The sequence below is a fragment of the Triturus cristatus genome, chromosome 11 (assembly GCF_964204655.1).
Source record: "Triturus cristatus chromosome 11, aTriCri1.1, whole genome shotgun sequence".
NCBI lineage: Eukaryota > Metazoa > Chordata > Amphibia > Caudata > Salamandridae > Triturus > Triturus cristatus.
The window spans coordinates 284,936,651-284,955,898 of record NC_140594.1 but is presented as its reverse complement, the minus strand read 5'-3'; the positions used below and the strand labels follow the sequence as shown (position 1 = coordinate 284,955,898).

The 19,248-nt window shown below is 47.4% G+C and overlaps 1 protein-coding gene across 8 annotated transcripts in view; it reads left to right on the top strand.

The window, feature by feature from the left end:
* MTMR3 (myotubularin related protein 3) overlaps window positions 1–19,248 on the top strand; it is a 1,575,327-nt gene that overhangs the window by 1,018,671 nt on the left and 537,408 nt on the right. For 4 of the 8 annotated variants that reach the window (XM_085633882.1, XM_085633884.1, XM_085633888.1 and 1 more), the window contains one exon: window positions 18,385–18,580. In XM_085633882.1, the coding sequence (XP_085490008.1) occupies window positions 18,385–18,580 (196 nt within the window). Of the gene's footprint in view, window positions 1–18,375; window positions 18,581–19,248 lie in introns of all 8 variants that reach the window. The other 4 variants (XM_085633880.1, XM_085633881.1, XM_085633887.1 and 1 more) reach the window with 1 other exon arrangement.

Genomic DNA, 19,248 nt, shown 5'->3' with positions numbered 1-19,248 from the left:
ACAGACCACTCAAACTTTTTTCAACACAAAGGTTTTTATGTAAAAATCAAATACAATTTTCCGTTGGTAATAGCATATTTCTAGTTTAGTTAAGACACTGCAAGTTTGCATCCACTGTTAAATTTCATTCCACCTCCTAATATCTGAAGAATTACCATTTCAAAAACTTTTTCAGAAGTACCTTAAAAATCTTGAAGCTAACCAACTGTACATTCCACATAACATAAACAAGGAATAAAATCAACTCTCAATAATATTTAAATTAACACAGACCGTCTGGAGAACAGAGCATAAAGAGGTTTACTGGCCAGGCCAGTGCTTACCGATAGATCTGCTGTTCAAATATAATGTGCCAGGTAGAAAAAAATCGGGTGCCGTGGTTTGTAGCAGTTCAATACTGCTTGCACCACCTGCATGCTAGCAGGCTTTCTAAGGACCAGCTGCTCCACTCCGGCCCACCTGCTGCTTTGCTCAGGCTCACCCGCTGCTCTGCTCAGGCTCACACCCTGCTTCGCTCCGGCACACGTCCTGCAGGATCAAGAGCGCGGTGCCCGGCAGTGAAAGGCAGGTGGCATGGAGGTTGAGTTCAGGGACAGCATCATCATCTTTGGCCTGCCCCGCCCCAGCTAAGCTCAGTTAGGCCAATCTGAGCAGTTTGGTTTGGTGTGGGCAGGCAACGGCTGTGAAAAAAGACCTAATAATAAAGGACCATAATAGGCTACAAAATTTAGATGCAAGGCGTGAGCTACTTATGGTGGTTACGCGAGCTACCGGTAGCTCGCTATTGATCGATTGGAGACCGCTGTCTTAGACTTATGGAAAGAACCTGGAGACATCATCCCTCTCCTGCTAACCTACCACTCCTTAGAGAAGCCAGATCAGCATACAAGAAACACATTTTTTACGAAAAGGCATCCTTCTTCCATACCCAACTCGATATGGCCAAAAATAGACCTAGAGAACTATTCAACATCATTCATAACCAAACCTCCACCGCACCGCCCATCCTGTTGTCCTCAACTGTTAGATGTGATGAAATCGCCCACTTCTTCGCAGAAAAAAATTCCAAAATTAACCAATCCTTTCCTTCTACTCCTACCCCAACCAGCCCTCTTCCTTCACCTGACACTTCTAAACCCTTCACTGCTCTCTCCATACCCCGATCCCCCCACTCACCTGCCCGCTTCTCCACCTCTCCTTACCCCACCGACACACACACCCACTGTTACACCCCCCCAGAACCTCTCCCCAATCCCACCCACTGCTTCTCCTCTCACTCCTAATCACTCTAAACCACTACTAAAAAATAATGCATCCTGGCATTCTTTCCTCCCGGTCACTGAATGTGAAGTTCTCAACATCATCTCTAAACTTGAGCCTTCCTCCCACACCAAAGACCCCCTACCCTCAAACCTTATCCAGGACCTAAAACACATCATTGCACCATCCTGTACCACAATCATCAACACCTCCCTGGCCATGGGATGTGTCCCTATCTCTCTTCACTTGATCAAATCTCGCCCATTATTAAAAACTCCAATGCGACCCCAATGACCTAAATAATCTCCGCCCCATCGCCAACCTCCCCCTTCTTTCTAAAGCCCTCGAAAAATGTGTCCTGCTCCAACTTGACAAACACATTGAACATTTTAACCTACTTGACCCCCTTCAATCAGGCTTCAGAAAAGGCTGTAGTACCGAAACTGCCATGCTAAATATTGTTGATGAAAATCATCACTCTCTTAACAATGGCGAGATGTGTCTACTCATCCTCCTTGATCTCTCTGATACAGTCAACCACTCTGCACTACTTAATGTTCTCAGAGATCGTTTTGGCCTTAATGGAACCACACACAAATGGCTTGTCTCCTACTTACAACATCGAACACAGCAAATCAAAATTCACAACTGTCTTTCTAGGCCCATTTCGGTATCCCTAGGAATCCCCCAGGGATCTATTCTCTCGCCATCTCTCTTTAACCTCTTTATGGAACCCCTCACTCTCATCCTCAAACAAGCAGGAATCAACTATCACCTCTACGCTGATGATACTCAACTGTACTACAAGATCAAAACCCACGCCGATATCCTACACCTCAACAACACCCTCGCCAAGATTCAATCCTGGTTCCAAATAAATCATCTCAAACTGTAGCCTAAAAAAACTGAAATCATTCTCTTCTCCCCTAAATCCAACCCTCTCCCCATCCAAACTTGGATCTCCGACCTCAATGCCCTTAACTGCTCTCTCTCCTTGTCCAACTCAGTCAAATCTCTTAGTATCTCCATTGATAATAGCTTTACTCTAAATTCTTACATCAAAACTTCAGCAAAAGGAGCCCTCTTCACTCTCCGCCATCTCAAAAAAATCAAGCCCTTTATTCCATCTGAAGAATTTAAACTAGTAGTCCTCTCGAGAATTGATTATGGCAACGCCATCCTCACCGGAATCCCTAAGATCCACCTAGCTCCTCTCAAATCTGTTCTCAACCTCGCAGCTAGTCTCCTCACCGACTGCAAACGTTTCGACCACATCTCCCCAGTCCTCAAAACTCTTAAATGGCTCCCTGTCAAAGGCAGGTCTGCCTACAAAAATGCTTGCATTACTCACAAAGCCCTCCACCAAAACACGCTGCCTTACCTAGCCAACAAACGTTGCATAGCGGGCAGCTTCAGAGCTCTGAGAAGTACGAACTCGCTCCTCCTTCTTCCACCCCTGTTAAAAAAGAAATCCACCCAATCCCGCTCCTTCTCTGGCAATGCCCTTAGCACCTGGAATGCCCTCCCCCAGAGACCTGCGATGCAACCCTTCTTATCTCAGCTTTAAAAAGGACCTCAAAGTGCACCTCCTTAACAAATATTGGGGGTCTTAACCCTAACCCTTCGTCTTATCATTCCTTTTAGATTTGTAAATTACTCCTGATCTTATACCTGTATTTGTATAGTTACAAACCATCTCTCTTTTGTAACCTGTTATTATTCACTGCTGTTGATTGTTGCTGATTTGTTTTTCCTGTGACTGTAACTATTTTATACTCATGTAAAGCACTCTGATACTTCTGGTACAGCCAGCGCTATATAAAACCTCTAAAATAAATCTCTCAGTGAACCAGCTGTGACACGTTCCTCCCACAGTTCATTCTTTAGCTCTGCCTACCTTTCTCTAATTGCCACTCTGTAAAAGTCTCTGTGCATCTTTGCTTCGTTATTAACCCTGGTTACGTTTTTTAGGGCTACAAGAAGAACCTTACACGCCCTCCTACTGTTTTTGTGGAACCATCTTTGAGGACCTAAAGTCACCACGTTCCCCTGCTTAGTAAGGGCAGAGTTAATATATAGACACATCCAGTCATAGGCCCTTAAAATACTCTCCTGGTGGCCTCTTCGTCCAGGCAGGTCTGCAAATCTAATTGACATGAGATGCAGTCGCAGCTGGCATGGCTCGTTGGTAGGGGGAGCGGGCGCCGGAGGTTCATGGGGGAGGTTACATGCGGGGAGGGGGTAGCAGGGGAGGTTGCGCGTGGGGAAGTTGTGCGGGAGTGAGGGTAATTAAAAAAAAAAATTACCTTGAGGCCGGGTCCTATGTTTTTCCGGCTCCTTCTTCCGACAGGAACAGGAAGCAGGTAGCCAGGTTCCCTCCCCTAAGCCAATCAATGCTGCAAGCAGCGCTGTGATTGATTGGGGCAGCGCATGTTCTCTATACAGGCTGCAGCCTGCATAGAGAAGGGCAAATTGCGCATGACTGATTTAGGCGGCCTGAGAGGGCTGACCTAACAGTCTTTGCGCACGCAGGAGTGGGCACACCACTCCTCCCCTGCTCGGTGAGCAGAGCAGCCCTGCCCACCTGCAGTGCAAACATAAAATGGTAATAGCTAAAAGTTGTTAACATTTTGTGTTTGTGCTTCTCGCACTGCGAGAAAGCAGTGGGGCGACGCCCCTCCGCCATGGTGGAGTATCCGCCCCTGATGAGGTGGTCAGATGCGCTTTGAAGAACTCAGGGATAACCTTGTCCCACCTAAGTCTCAGGCCCTGAGCTCTAAAATTGGCTGGTGCTTTAAAAGAAGAGTTTGTATCCCTTGTCTTTTTAGTGGGTTATGGTCACTCAGTGTTCAAATCCACTGAAAAAACTGATGAGAGAGGCATTTAAACCTGCTGATTATTCAATGTAGGAACGTGTACCAGGGCCTTTCAAAGTTGGGGCCCAACATCAGAATTCAGTACCTTTAAACTCACGTGGTTCACTGGGTTATGGGCCTGAGCCAAATCGTTCATCAGTTCCTGCTGGGACATATGTTCACTATATCGTTAGCCTAATCAGATGGGAGATATAGACAACAATCCCTGCATGGATGGATATTGAGATCTCCCAGAATCACCAAAGCTGTATACAGCAGAAGGCCCCAGGGATCCTCCCTCAGCCCGACACTGTTCAACATTTACATGGCGCCGCTCGCACACGTCGTCCGACAGCACGACCTCAACATAATCTCCTACACCGACGACACTCAACTGATCCTCTCCCTCACCAAGGACCCCATCACCACCAAAGCCAACCTCCACGAAGGAATGAAGGCCGTCGCCGACTGGATGAAGATCAGCCATCTGAAGCTGAACTCTGACAAGACGGAGGTCCTCATACTCAGCTCCAACCCTTCAGCCTGGGACGACTCCTGGTGGCCTACGGCACTGGGGGCAGCCCCGACACCCACCGACCACGCACGCAACCTGGGAATCATCCTCGACTCAACGCTCTCTATGACCAAGCAAGTCAACACCGTCTCCTCCTCCTGCTTCAACACCCTCCTCATGCTCCGCAAGATCTACAGATGGATCCCGACAGAAACAAGAAAGACAGTCACCCAGGCCCTCGTCAGCAGCAGACTCGACTACGGAAACGCCCTCTATGCGGGAGCCCCGACCAAGCTCATCAAACGACTACAACGCATCCAAAACGCCTCTGCACGGCTGATCCTCAACGTACCACGACACGGCCACATCACTCCCCACTTGAGAAACCTGCACTGGCTCCCCGTCAACAAGAGTATATCCTTAAAGCTCCTCATCCACACACACAACACTCCACAAGACCGGCCCAGCCTACCTCAACAGACGGCTCTCCTTCTACATCCCCAACCGCCAGCTCCGCTCCGCCGACCTCTTACTCGCCACCGTCCCGCGCATCCGAAGAACAACCACCAGCGGGAGATCCTTCTCCCACCTCGCCGCCAAGACATGGAACACCCTCCCACTGAGCCTACGACAGACCCAAGACCAGCTGACCTTCAGGAGGATACTCAAGACCTGGCTGTTCGATCAGTAGCGGCCCCCTCTCCCTCCCCCCCCCCCCCCCCCCCCCCACCCCCCGTGCCTTGAGACCCTCGCGGGTATGTAGTGCTCTTTACAAATGATTGATTGATTGATTGATTGATTGAGGGCAAGTGGTGTAAAAGTATTTTAAAAATGCTCTCAAATTCAAATTTCAAATTCTTATATATTTGATTTAGTTCTCTACTGAGAACAACAAATAAAATGATGATTAAAAACGATAGGATTACATTTATGGATATACAATTTTTTAACTCTCATCCTAATACAAATTCATTTAAAAAATTTAAAATTTTACAGATTGTAACAAACAAATTCATTGGGAGGTGACTTAAGAAGAGAAATCAAGCTCTGTAAAATGCTCTCAGAGCTGACAGCATATCATGGGTCTGTTTACCATGAAGGGCATTATATACATTGACAACTAAAATCCTTAATTTATTATCAAAAGGTATGAGGGCTCCAAGAAAGTGGGACCAATATGTGGTGACCCCTTCCATGTGCAATCCAACTTCAATTTGATAATCATGGCAATGCCCACCCTGGCCCGCCTGCTAGGGGATGGAGCAGCATTCTTGGGGAAGGTGGTATATTCCTCTATATGTAGGCTCCCTTAGGTGCCCCATGTCTATTGAAAACAAATAATATTGTATGCATCAGTAACTCAGGCCAGGCAGGGTTGCCAAATTTCCCTTGTACTCCTGCAGTGTTCCAGTTTTGTACCTGAAGCTCTCTATGAGGAGCAGTCACACTGGTAGAATCTGCTCTGCTGGTTACCCCCCCCCCCCCCCCCCCCCTCTTCCCCTCAGTCACGTCCTGGGGAAATTAACACTCTAGACTATTCAGTTGTCTTGGTTTCCCACCTCAGTCAATCGAGCTCATTTAGCACGTTCAAGAATTCAAAACGTTATGTACCGACGTATGTTTACACTGATGCCAGTATACCTTGTAAGGTAGCCAATCGGACCTGTATAACATGACCAGTTTCCTTATATGTTGAATAAACAGATTGATAAAAAAAAAAAGAATTCAAAACGATTGCTCAAAAATAGATTGGGACCCCGGTTTGGAACGTAGCCCCTCCCTCCCAAGGTAACTACCTTAGTTCTTTTCCCTACATCCAAGTTATTAACCCTAGTCGGTGCTGGTGGGGCTGGGTGTAGGGTTGGTAAGCAGACCAAGGGGTTAGGCAAATTATTTCCTGAGGTGCTCAAGTTACCCAGTCCTAAAAGAGCCTCAGATGTTGGAAGAACGTTTAATAACTGCTGCTGCTAATTGTGTGCTATCACTTTTAAACTGTTGCTTCTTTTGTGTGTTTAACAAAAAACAAATCATTTTAACCTTTCACTAAGCACTTTAAGGGGGGTTTGCCGCGCGCTGCCTCTCCGTTTCTGTTCTGACGCCACTGCTGCACTCTGATTGGTCTAGGGTAGACAAACCGAGGCTAGCTCGTAAGGAGCCTGTTTGAGCCCCCTGGGTATTTCATGCAGTCCATTTTGCAGATGCGCAAAGTGGCGGTGCAAAGGTGCACTTAAGGCAAGCCCGTCTGCGCCCATCCATGCCTGGATGTCGCCAGGAGACGGGCACTCTGCCTTTCATGATTCCCACAGGTTGGTTTATTCTTCGATGGAACTCTATGGACTTACATTCTCTCCTGCTCCTTGTAATGAGCATGGTTGGAACCCATATAGGTAATCTTCTTACTGTAGGACGTGTCATTTTATGGTTTAAATCTATTTTTTTAAATATTATTTCATACCTTCATAGCATTACATCGTACATGTCAGTATTTGCAAGGAAACCGAGAGCAACATCAAAGGCATGACTTATTTTTAAAACCACAAACAACATGTAGCCCTTCCCCCAACTCCCCCCACCCACCACGTACCATTCATTTATCATTTAGCTATGTCCCGATTGGGCCTATGTGATACCTTGTGAGCCATCATCCTGTCCGGTCTGTGGTGTGACCATGAGTCGCAATATCTGTAGGTATCAGGGGCATGTCAGCTCTCTAAACTCTTGGGAGAGTAATGCTAAGAAGGGGCCCAAGTAGTGCTAAACTTATCCCCTTGATCGGAGAGTGTTTAAGTGAGTCTCTCCATCCCCAGGATTCCCCACAGCCTGTGCAACCACCCCAGGTGAGTCGGTAAATTAGTCGTTCTCCACTTTGAGAGGATGGTCTGATAAGCAGCGCACAGCGCTATCCCTATTTGTCACCCTCTATGGGAAGATAGGGTAAACGTTGAGTTGCGGAGGCCTAGCAATGCATACACGGGAACCTAGGCCGCTGTGTAGAAAAATGGGTGTCTGTCGTTTAGGACAGACTCCTAGAATGGTGTTATTTTGGTGCTTTCCCAGAGAATGTGTGTAAGAGTGCCCTTCTCCCCGCATTGCTGCCAGCATTCACTACTGCGAGTCTGGTTACCCCGAAGGAGCCACACTGGGGTGAGATACCAGTAAGACATAATTTTCATGGCTGTCTCTTTGCCTGCTATGTTGGCTGTCGATCGAGCCCTGTGATAGATGTCTGCCCACTCCTCTTGTGACAGCTGTCGCCCCAGTTCTGTTTCCCAACAACGTTGGGCAGGGCTTTTGTCAGCTGGTTGCGTGGGATGCAAGAGGACCTATAACTCTGACAGGAGGCGTTTATCGGAGTGTTTACTTACGAACCACTTCTCATAAGGGGTTAATGTCCTTTCCACTCCTTGTCTCGTAAGGTGTAGTAACCAATGTCAAATCTGACTATCTAAAGCGTTCATCTTCTGGGATGGCGTAGTACTTTTTAAGGACATCGAAGAGTATAGGGCCCTCCAGGTCGAAGAAGTGCCCCGCTGCCTTACAGGCTGCCCCCTCCAAGTGCGAAAGGACAGACCTGACCCTGGAGTGAATTCCGAATTGTCAACAACTGGCGTCAGAGGAGATGGATAAGTGGTAAGTTGCCCTCTACCCGTGTAACCGTCCCACACCCTCAGAAGGGAGCAAGTGACTTGGGAGATATATAAAGACTGGGTGCCCGGTGCTTACGATGTAGAAACTGGACTTTTTCTAGTGAGATCCCGGCAAGGGCCGTATCCATGAAGAGCCAGTGTTTCTCGGACTCTGTCCTGGATCATTCATCAAGATATCGCAGCTGTGCTGCTTGGAAATACCTGAGAAGACAAGGCATCTCCAATCTGCCCTCCGTCACAGGGAGCTGGGAGCGCTCCCTATTCATCCTGGGTCTCCAACCCGCCCAAACGAAGCATTGAAAGGCTGCCTTCATAGTGGATATTTTACCCGTAGGGGGAGTGAGGGGTAGGGCCTGAAAAAGGAAGAGTATTCTCAAAGGGCAGTCATTTTTAGGGCCGTGATGCGGCCTAACATCGAAAGTGGGTAGTGTCTTCATCGCTCTAGGTCAGCGCACACCCTTCCAGCCATTTCACGATAATTTACCTCATTAGTACGTTCCAGGGTAGAGCAGAGTTGGATACCTAAATAGGGAATAGACCCTGCCGCCCAGCCTACTGCACATTTGCGTTGCAAGTTCTCTATTGCTTCCTGTGGGACAGAGCAATTCAGAGCTTGAGACTTATGGACATTCATTCGGAACCCAGAGGCCGTTCCAAAGTCCCACATCTCCCTCAAGAAGGGAGGTAGACTCTCTTGGGGGTCATCTAACATGACCATTATATCGTCGGCATACAGGCTGATCTGATGTTCCTCTCCCCCAAAAGGTATTCCCTTAATGCCAGGGTGATCCATCACCAGCTGTGCAAAGGGTTCAATGTATAAGGCAAAAAGGGAGGGGTGCGGGGGCAGCCCTTCCCTGTACCCCGTCTAGGCTTGCCCATTTATTATCACCGCAGCCGTGGGGGACCTGTATCCACTCAGAACCCATGCTTTAAAACGTTATCCAAATCCGAAGTGCTCTAATGTTGGGCTCATGAATGGCCAGTGCACTCGGTCAAATGCTTTCTCAGCATCGACCACGACCAGCATGCCAACCCCTTTCCTGCGGTTGGCCTTATCAATGATGTGCAGTAGGTGCTTTGTGTTATCTGCACATTGTCTCTGAGGCACAAACCCCGCTTGATCTGGGCTTAAGAGGATTTAGCCTAGCTGCCAGAATACCCGTGAATAATTTCACATTCGTGTTGATGGTTATGGGGCAGTAGTTGGCGCATTACCGATTATCTTTTCCGGCCTTAGGTATGAGCACAATTGCCACTTTCTGCATAGATGGTGGAAGGTGGGACATATTCCTGATATCATTGAAGAGGCGGGTGAGAATTGGGGCCAACTCAGGACAGAGGGATTTATAAAACCCAGACGAGAAGCTGTCTGGGCCAGGGGCCTTCAGGGGGTTCTGTCTGGAGATAGCCGTGATAACCTTCTCAATGTGAAATGGGTCTTCCAAAGACGCTTCCTGAGCCTCCATTTAACGAATGGTCCCTGCTTGGCTCAGATATTGAGAGGGGGCATCCGGGGTAATAGCCCGATTTGTGTATAAGGACGCATAGTATTCCCTAAATTGTGCTGCAATCTGGGCGTCTTCTTTTATCGCCTTTCCATCTTCTGATAGGAACTCATCCACCTTAGCTGACTGTCTCTGGGCTTGGAGTTTGGTCGCCAAAAGCCTCGCACATTTATTCTCATTGACGTAAAAGGAGTGCTTTAACCGGAGTAAGGAGTACTCGACCCTATCTAGATCTAAGCTTGCCAATTCTTTCTGTGCGGTCTCTAATTGACGCCATTTTCTGGGGAGCCCAGTACGTTGTACATATGCTCTAGTTCTCTAACCTTTCTTCGGAGTTCGTCCCTTTTAATTTCACTGTGACGATTTTCGGCAGCCGAGATTGCTATGATTTCCCCTCTAATGACTGCCTTTAAGGCGTCCCATAAGATAGCTATCGACATGACGGGGGTATAATTGACCTGGATATAATCTTGTATTGCCTTCTGAGTCTGCGCTACGACTGTCGGTTTTTGTAAAAGGGTTTCCCTAAGTCTCCATCCTAGAGGGATCTAGGTTCGATCTCAACCAATCATGCGAGTTGTTGTAAGTCGTGTGTTCCTAAGTAGTAGTTCAGGCGGGCATCGGTCTTTTAAGCATGCAAGAAGAATGTGTAGTCTCGTGTTTGGGGATGTGAGGTCTTCCACATATCGACCAGTCCCACCTCTCTCAGCCAATCTCTCCGCTCCTCAAACATTGCACCCGCCCCTCCTCCTCTGGCACTAGAACGGTCCAATGAGTTATTAAAGATAACATTGAAGTCTCCTCCAATTAAGACTAAACGGTCCTGGGATGTGAGTGTCTCCCCTATAGCCGTCCAAAGTAAATGCTCTTGCCCTTTGTTTGGTGCATTCAAAGAGCTCAACGTAATTTTGTGTCCCCAGCTGTATCTGGTACACCACAAGGCGACCTTTGTATTCAACAAGTTTGGGGTCAAGTGTACCCCAAAAGCTTTGCGGAAAGAGTATTGCCACCCCTGCTGCCTTGCGTCCCGTCGAGGAGAAGCACTGGTGAGGGATTGCTCTACATTTGAGGTGGTGAGAGTCCCTCGCAAGAAGGTGAGTCTCCTGCAGGAGGCCGATATCAGCCGCAAAATTCTCAAGGTAAGATAAGACGGCCCTTCTTTTAACTGGGTTGTTTAGTCCCTTCACATTAAGGGAAAGCACCTTCAGAGAATCACCCAGGGACACAATGCGGTCGTCCTAAGTTGTTGGGCATATCCCCACTACCTTGTTGGTCAGTGTTGTGAACGACTATGTGAACGACTTCCCAACAGTGAAGGGACTGGCATGGGTTGGCCACTGCTGTTTCTAAGGCTTTCACCCATCGCAATAATGTGAATTGGTACTGAACTAACATAAACAAGTCCCTGGGAGAGGTGGGTCTAGAGAAACGATTCCCACCACTCTTGGAGTAAGACAAAGGAATGGGGTCCAAAGTGGCCAAGGTCCTTCACATGAGGAGTCCCGCTCCTCCGAGACCTCCGTGGACTCTATATGTGCTTCATTGGTCGTTCTAATTTAAGATCAGATTCTTCATCCGTGGGGCTTGCGATGAGTCCCGAACCAGCCTCTCCAACACTGCCTTTCTTTCCAGGGCTATTGTAGCTGAGTCAGGCTTGGTGGGCCCTCTGCCCCCAGTCTCCTCCTCCATCTCGCATGCCCACCAGACCCAGATCCTGCACCCGACTTGTTCCCTTCAGAGCTTTCGGAAAGATCCATCTGGTGAAGTGTATTGGCTTCTTTAAGGGAGCCAATTTGGTGGGTTTTCTCTTCCCACCCAAATATCAATCGGAAGGGATGTCCCCAAGCATAGGAGGTGTTATGTTCTCTGAGGTAGGCAGTCTCCGGACCGAATTCCCTCCTCTTCTGCAAAGTGATCGCTGAAAGATCCTGATAAATCTGAAGTGGCTGTTCCCGGAACTGAACTGGATTAGTGTCTTTTGCCTTTCGGAGGATTCGCTCTTTCGGGGGGAAGCAGGCGGGTGCAAATGAGCAGCTCTGGGTGGGCCACCCGGTAGACTGTCTAGTTTAATGTCCGAGGCCTTTGCATTCCCTAGGATCTGCGAGAAGAGTTCAGACATATACTCCTCCATATTACCTGCCTCTGCAGCTCTTGGAGTATTCCGGATACGAATTTTGTTACGTCTCGATCTATTTTCAAGATCCTCTGTGTGTGATTGCATGTCTATCTGCTGGTCTGTGAGGCGTATGAGTTCTTGTCTGAGCAGCTCGATCTCCTTGTCCCTGGTGATCTTGTGGTTCTCCAAGGTGTCTACTCTAGCCCCCATCTCAGATAGCTCCCTCCTTACCCCTTGTAGGTCATGTGCCAGGTCGTTCTTGATCGATTTTAAATCTTCTCGCAGGGATGAGAACAATGTGTCCATAAACAACCTGATAACCTGTGCATTCCCTCCGTCCTCCTCAATCTGGAGCGACGGGCTTCAGGTGGCTCCAGAGACATCCATTGTGGTAGGGACGGACTGCTTAATGAGCATGTCTTTCACCGAACAATCTTCTTTAGCCCAAGGGCGACAGCAGAGGCAGAAAAAGAAATAGGAGTAGCTGAGGAGCCCTCGAAGGATGGCAGGTTAAGGCTGCAGTGAGTGTCAAGGGGGTCCACAAGCCGAGGCCGGAGGTCCTTAGGACCAATGTTTCAGGGGCCTGGACTGGTTTGTGTCGTGGCTCGCAGAGCCGGAGAGTAGCCAAGAAATATAGGAGACCAGAGTCCAACAGGGCCACAGGCACGAGGACATGGCTCCAGCACAGGGGCGGGGAATGGGGAACCAGATCCCGCTGCGCGACCTCACAGCCGAATGCCCCTTATGTTAGTTAGGCAGTCGAAATCCCGCTGGCCATGGGTCAAGGGACGGTGTCCCAAAGCGTGTCCTGCACTTCCCAACTTTACCGGAGTCCCCCGGGGGCCAGGCGTAGAAATTGTGATAGCAGGGCCAACCAGCCCAGGCAGCAGAAGGTGCCCCTGGACAGTCAGTGTGTCTTTCAGGGGCTCGGGTGCAGGCCCCTCAACTGCAGTCAGTGTCGCCTCAATAGGGCCCGGACCAGGGACCTGCATCGGGGCAGCAAATGTAGGTGGGGCCGCCGGCATAGACAAGGCTGCCACCTCCAGGCAGCAGCTCGGTGGGCCCAGGGCAGCCACAGGGCCGTGTGCAACCTGCTGGGCTGCCTCACCCGTAATTGTCTCTGGGGGCCGTGGCAGAAAGCCGAATGGAACCCTCGTCAGGGTCGGGAGACAGGCACACACCAGTGGCGACCTCCACCGTAGCAAGCGATGGTGACGCAGATAGCAGGGCCTCGGAGCGGTGGATTCAGGACAGCCACCGAGGTTGGTGTCTGCAGTAGCCCGGGCCCGTCTCCCCCGGATAATGGAGGGGGGGGGGGGCAGTCCCCGGGACCCTCCGGTTGTCTGCGATCTGTTCAGCAGCTTCTTGGCATGTCTCAAGATGACGGGCGCCACTCAGTGCCAGACCCAGCAGCAGCCAGCGAGCTATCCCACCGCGTCAAAAAGCAGTCTCTCTTTCTCCTGCACCGACCACAGGCAATCGTCGGCGAGGAGCTCACGAGCCCCGAAGCTGAAGAAAATGCTGGAAAGTGCTGGACATGAGAAGACACGTTTCACTCCATCAGCGGCCTGTCCACAGTCCGGACGTGTCATTTTAAAAGTCTCTGCGGAGTTCTCAACTAAACTGTCCCCCTTCCACAGGCGATAGAATATACATATCTTAGTATTAACTGCTGCTCTATGGTTAAACACCATGCAGAGGTCTTTGACCTCATTCACGACCACACAATATATTCTGTTCCTGGCGGAGACCTGGCTGATCCAGTACTACATGGTTGAACCAGCCCTCTCTCTTCCACCAGGTTACTACCTGAAGAACTTTAATAGAGCCAGCGGCAGAGACGATGGCGTTATGCTAAATTTATATAGATAACTACACGTGTAGCATGACCCTCGGCGCCATCCCAGACTGTGAAAATGCCTTTAGGGAGGCATTGATCAATCTGACTGCCTCACTTACATTTAAGTTAGCTAACTTCCATATTCTAGGCAATCATAACCTCCATTTGGAAGCTAATCAGGATGGCGATATCGCCAGTTTTCTAGACCACACTGCAAGTCAGCTGAGACAACTAGTTGCTGATCCTACGCATTCAGCTGGCCACCTCCTTGATATGTTTTTTTTCCAAATCTAAGTTTTATTAAGTTATTAACACCCCTCCCTATGTCATGGATGGATCACTTATTGACCGCTATGTCCATCTGCCTGGAATGCCAAAAATTGACCCTTGGTCATGATTCTGCTCTCAAGCGCCCTTGGCATAAACCTGATCTAAACAAATGTGAAGATTTTCTTCAGAAACGTCACCCTTAGCTAGCCGTTAATGTAGAGGATGCTAACAATACCCTAAATTCTTGGCTAATTTCTGTCCTAGATAATCTTATCACTGCTAGGTCAGTTCTTAGTAGGAAAGAGCATGCCGTCCTATGGTTTAATGAACCCTTGATTTAGGCTAGAAAGTATTTCTATGGTTCCTATGATCCTCCCCCAAAAATTCTGTATATAACTGCAATCAAGTCCTACCACAAGTTGATCTGGAAATCTAGGGCTGAGTACTTTAAGAATAAAATATAGTGCAGCAATAACCCGGAAATAGTTTTTTTTCCCTCCTAAATAACCTTACCAAACCTGTGCTTGCTTTAGACTCCACCAATGCATCTAATGACCACTGCGAGAAGCTGGTGAAGTACTTTACTGGCCAAATAGAAGCCATCTATTCTAAATTTGCCTCTAACATTACTGATTTCAGTCCTGAGAATCACTCCAGTACTACCCCGCCCTTGCTCTACCTTCTACCCCAGGTACATCTCAATGAGCTACGTACTTGATTCAACAAAGTCAAATTGGGCTCACCTGCCGATCCTCTTAAACCATACATGTTTTTCAGACTCCAAGATTGTCTCCTCCCACTTTGCTCGGAACTGATTAATCTCTCCTTGTCATCGGCATTCGTACCAGGTCCCTGGAAGCATGCCAAGATTATCCCCCTTTTGAAAAAACCTGCCATGGATGGTTCCAAACCTGAGAATTTCTGCTCTATCTCTCTTCTGCCTTTTCTTGCCAAGGTAACAGACATATGTCGATGTTATTTTAACAAAGATTTTAGAAGATAATCAGATTCTGGACATCTCAGAACGGTTTGAGGCCATTACACAGTACGGAATTGGCTCTCCTTGCGTTTACTGAGCAACTCCGCTGCATTTTAGACGAAGGCAGGTCTTCGGCCTTGATCTTGCTTGACTTAAGTGTCACTTTTGACAATGTGTCCCATAAATGTTTGCTCCGTCGCCTTCAAAAGATTGACATAGGCGGACCTGCTTTAGCCTTGTTCTTCATCTGTCTCTTTGGCCGCTCTTTTCAGGTTATTTCTCCTAATAGGTCGCTTTTTGCAGTGCACTCCTTTAGGTCTAGGGCTGGAATGCCCCGTTACTGGGGCAGCTACGCGCTGTACAAATGTTTTAATATAACATGACAAGAATTCTGGGGCAGTAAGATCCATTGAAAGACACTTTGCTAGCAGGAACGTCATGAACGTGGCGGTGGGTTATCAGGACGAGTTCTGCTCAAGATTCCATCAGACTGCATCTGAAGAAGACCCAAAGAATTCCCCAGATCCCCTATTTCCTTCACATTATCAATTCTTTGTGTTAGTCTCATATGCAGAGGAGATTTTCAGTTCCAATTTACTTAATATATCCTGTGTCAAGCAGTTCTCTGGGACCGAGTTAATTTTACCCCTTTTTGACCCTCTGTATTGGAGCCGGCATAAGAAGGCGAGCCCTTTTGTGTCTTAAGCCTCGGCCCCCCAGTAACCCCCTCCGATTCCCCTAGTCGATTGTTTTAAGGTAGAAGCCAGAGTCCGTTTTGATGGGGGAGCAACTATGATCTGTATTTCCTGTGGTCCCTGGTGGATCCCCATATGAGAGGGCTCCTTAAATGTACCAGTCGAAGTTGAAAGATCCCTTTTTTCAATGACGGGTCTGACTCCTGGCGAGTTTGTGTCTCCTGTTTTTCAGCACAAATTTCCTCAAAGAGCACCCATTGCATTGGTTAGAAATAATAAGATGGTGCTGCTATTTTTAGGACGTTTGACAACTACATTAGATATTTCCACTTTTTTTCCTCATGATGAAATAGCAAAATCCAACCAAGTAAAGTGGGCCCCCGCAAAGTTCAGAGTTACGCTCTCCACCAAAAGCGGCAGGCAGAGTTAAGGGGGCAAGAAATCTAAGCATAGCAATACCTGACCCCATCAATATCTAGGGTGGGGAACAAAACGTTTAGAGAGGCATTGTACCTTAGGTGCCGAGCCAAGGGGGGTGACCATGCTTCACCTCTTACTGTCGCTGAAGGGCTCAGGACAGCCCCTGGCCCAGTATTCGTCGTGTCATGCCCGCGATGCGGAACGACGTGCGTGCTATATAGCGCTTGCTGAATCACCAGGTGGCGGCAATTACAAGGCCCTCCTCCGCAGCCTTTGGGTAGCTGGGACACATAGTGCATCTGGAAACAGGAATGCTGGCACTGATAAAGGTTCCTGACCCCCTGCTGATGTCATTCATGGCAGCGATGAGGGCCGTCTTTGTACTGTGATTGGTCCTTAATCTGGTTTGAGGTTTGTTGGCAGTGAGGTGGGTGACTAGGTGGTTATCATATTTTCCGTGACTTTTGCCTAGTAGGGTAGCAGGAAATAGGCCAGTACTTGGCTAGAGTCTGATTCTACTGAGGGTTTCTTGAGGTGGGACGAGTGGGTCTGTGGCATGTTTCCAGGCATCCAGGAAGATGGTTGTGATTTGTTCATTCAGGATCGGATAGAGGGCTGCGCGGATGTGATCCAGTCCTTTGACAAAGACAGGATCATTGCAGTGGACCAAGGATGCTGCAGAGTGTTTGGGCTGCATGGTTGTTGCAGTTGCTTGAGTGATGTTGGTGGGCTAGGTAGTCAGTAATATAAACATAAGAGAGGGCCCCTGAACAATCAAATATGCAGGCAGAGGAAGGAAGGGAGCAAATGCATGAACAAAAAAAACCATAAAGACTGCCTGAAGGGTTTAGTTGGTGGAGTATCTCGCCATACTTCAAGGATGCTTACCGATCATCTTGGAGTCATAGTGTTTATGTATATATTTACCTCAATAAAGTTGATCCGACAATAGAGAATCATCAATGACATCCTCCAAAGTTTTATAAAAAATAATAAATTGTTTATTGTAGTCATTACCATATAAATATACATATATCTATTCATATGGCAGCACAGGACATTCCAAAGGTCCATAAATAACAGGAAACAGTGTACCTTATATTTCGGTACCACAGAGCCACCTCTGCTGATTCATCACCCATACAACTCTCACCACATTCACTCAACAGACATCCTTCCACATAGCAAAAACCCACTGACAAGCAAGACAACAATAATACAAAGACCGATAATTAATAACAGAACACAATGGTGAAAAGCATATATGGCAAAGAGAGAGAAATATTAAAAAATTCTATTTTTCGTACAAATATGAATGGTTTCTTAAAAAATCATTGCTTGAAATCTCATACATTAAATATCCTAACAATCCAGTCTTGTTTTCAAGAAATGCACCAATGCGCTTTTCGGTGGATACCCACATTATTGGTCACACCTTTAGGGTGCTAACAAAATCAATAATAGGGAGACAAGGGGGAAATCCTGTGCGGTATCTGGCTCCTGGCATACCGCTCCAAATAAAAGCGGGGCTCCGCAATATATTTTTCTGCATTTACCAATGCTGGTTCCTCGGCTGCTTCTCTTATTAGTTTCCCGCCACCTAAATACTGTTAACATCCACTTTGGTGGAACTATATTTTCATAAAGTTTTGCCTTTTACCATTACAGAAAATTATAGAACATTTTATCACCCGAAGAGATTAAGTGATTTGCATAGAATCACATAATGTTGCGTGGCGCTGCCAAGTCTTGAACCGGGATCCCTAGCTCTCGAGTCAGAAGCTTTGGCTGCTGCGACACATCCTCTCCACTCCCGTATTGTGTGTCAGGAAGCTCTTTCCTTCTCCCGGACGATGATTGATGAAAACAGCTCTTTATTCATTACATAGGCGAAACCGATGCATTACAAATGCTTGTTCCTTCTGCTTGCATGTCCCTTTTCTCCACAATGCCACTTCCTCTATATCCTCATTAATCTTGTCAACATTTTGCCCGTTATTCCTCTATTTCATTTTCACTTGAAGTCCTACCTTCAGAATCTTTTCTGTCTCCTTGCTTTTCCCTTCATCTCTGCTTCTCCTGTTTTGTCACCTCTCCCATCTTGTGGCTCACTTGAGCTTTCAATGCCTTTCATACTTCTATTGTTTCATATTTTTTCTCAATTGTCTATCCTTTGTACCAAATTTTCTTTCCAGCCCTACCTTTTCTAATCCTTTTTAACCTACTGTTTATTTATTCTCCACCTCTTCATTGTGACTCTCTTTTCTTGAGTCTCTGCAGTTGGTTATCAGCACTGGAGAGTACCAAGTGGCTGCAACACCTCTCAGTGCTGCTGAAGTCTTCCTTGCTGGTGGTGCATGCGCTGGACAGAGATCGGAGACCTGTGTTGGTACACTGCTCTGATGGGTGGGACCGCACCCCACAGATAACAGCACTGTCCAAACTACTGTTGGATCCATACTACAGGACAATAGAGGTTTGTTAAAAAGGGTGGGGAAGTGAAGTGTGCAGTTGTAATGTGTGAAACACTTTTTGGGAAATAGGATTGTTTCAGTATTGTTTATCTTGTAAATATTTATTTTTAAAATTCACAGCAATTGAAAGTGTTCAGTATCCATGAATAGCCCACATAAACAGTGACTCTGACCTCTAAAAATGTCTTTTACTCTTTGTTAGAAAAATATAAGGTGGTGGGAGAGGCAGAGAGCCGTAACACTACTCACCATGTTCCTGTATTCTATGACATAACAGTCAACACTGGCTCTTAAGTATTACTGGTGTCAATTGCAATTTAACAATCTATCTAGCCTACTGGAATTTGTTGCCCAACAAGCCCTGTTTTTTCTCCTAAGGACCCACAAAGTCGGGAGGCTAGCTGACACCAGACCCTCTCGCCTCCAAGCTTCCATCTTCCTTCTTCCTGATATTTCAGTACCTATGCTCAGTGTCTTTATTTACCCACTTTCTGCCAGCAGTATGCCCACAACTTTTCCTTTCTCTTGGTAAGTAAATGTATTCACTTCACCTCAGACACCAGGCATCCTCTGTCTATTTCACAACTGTAGATTTTGGATGCTGTCAGCCCTGGAATCCAAATTTTTCCAACTTTCACCTCATTTTCATGGTTCTCGAATTTGAATTCTA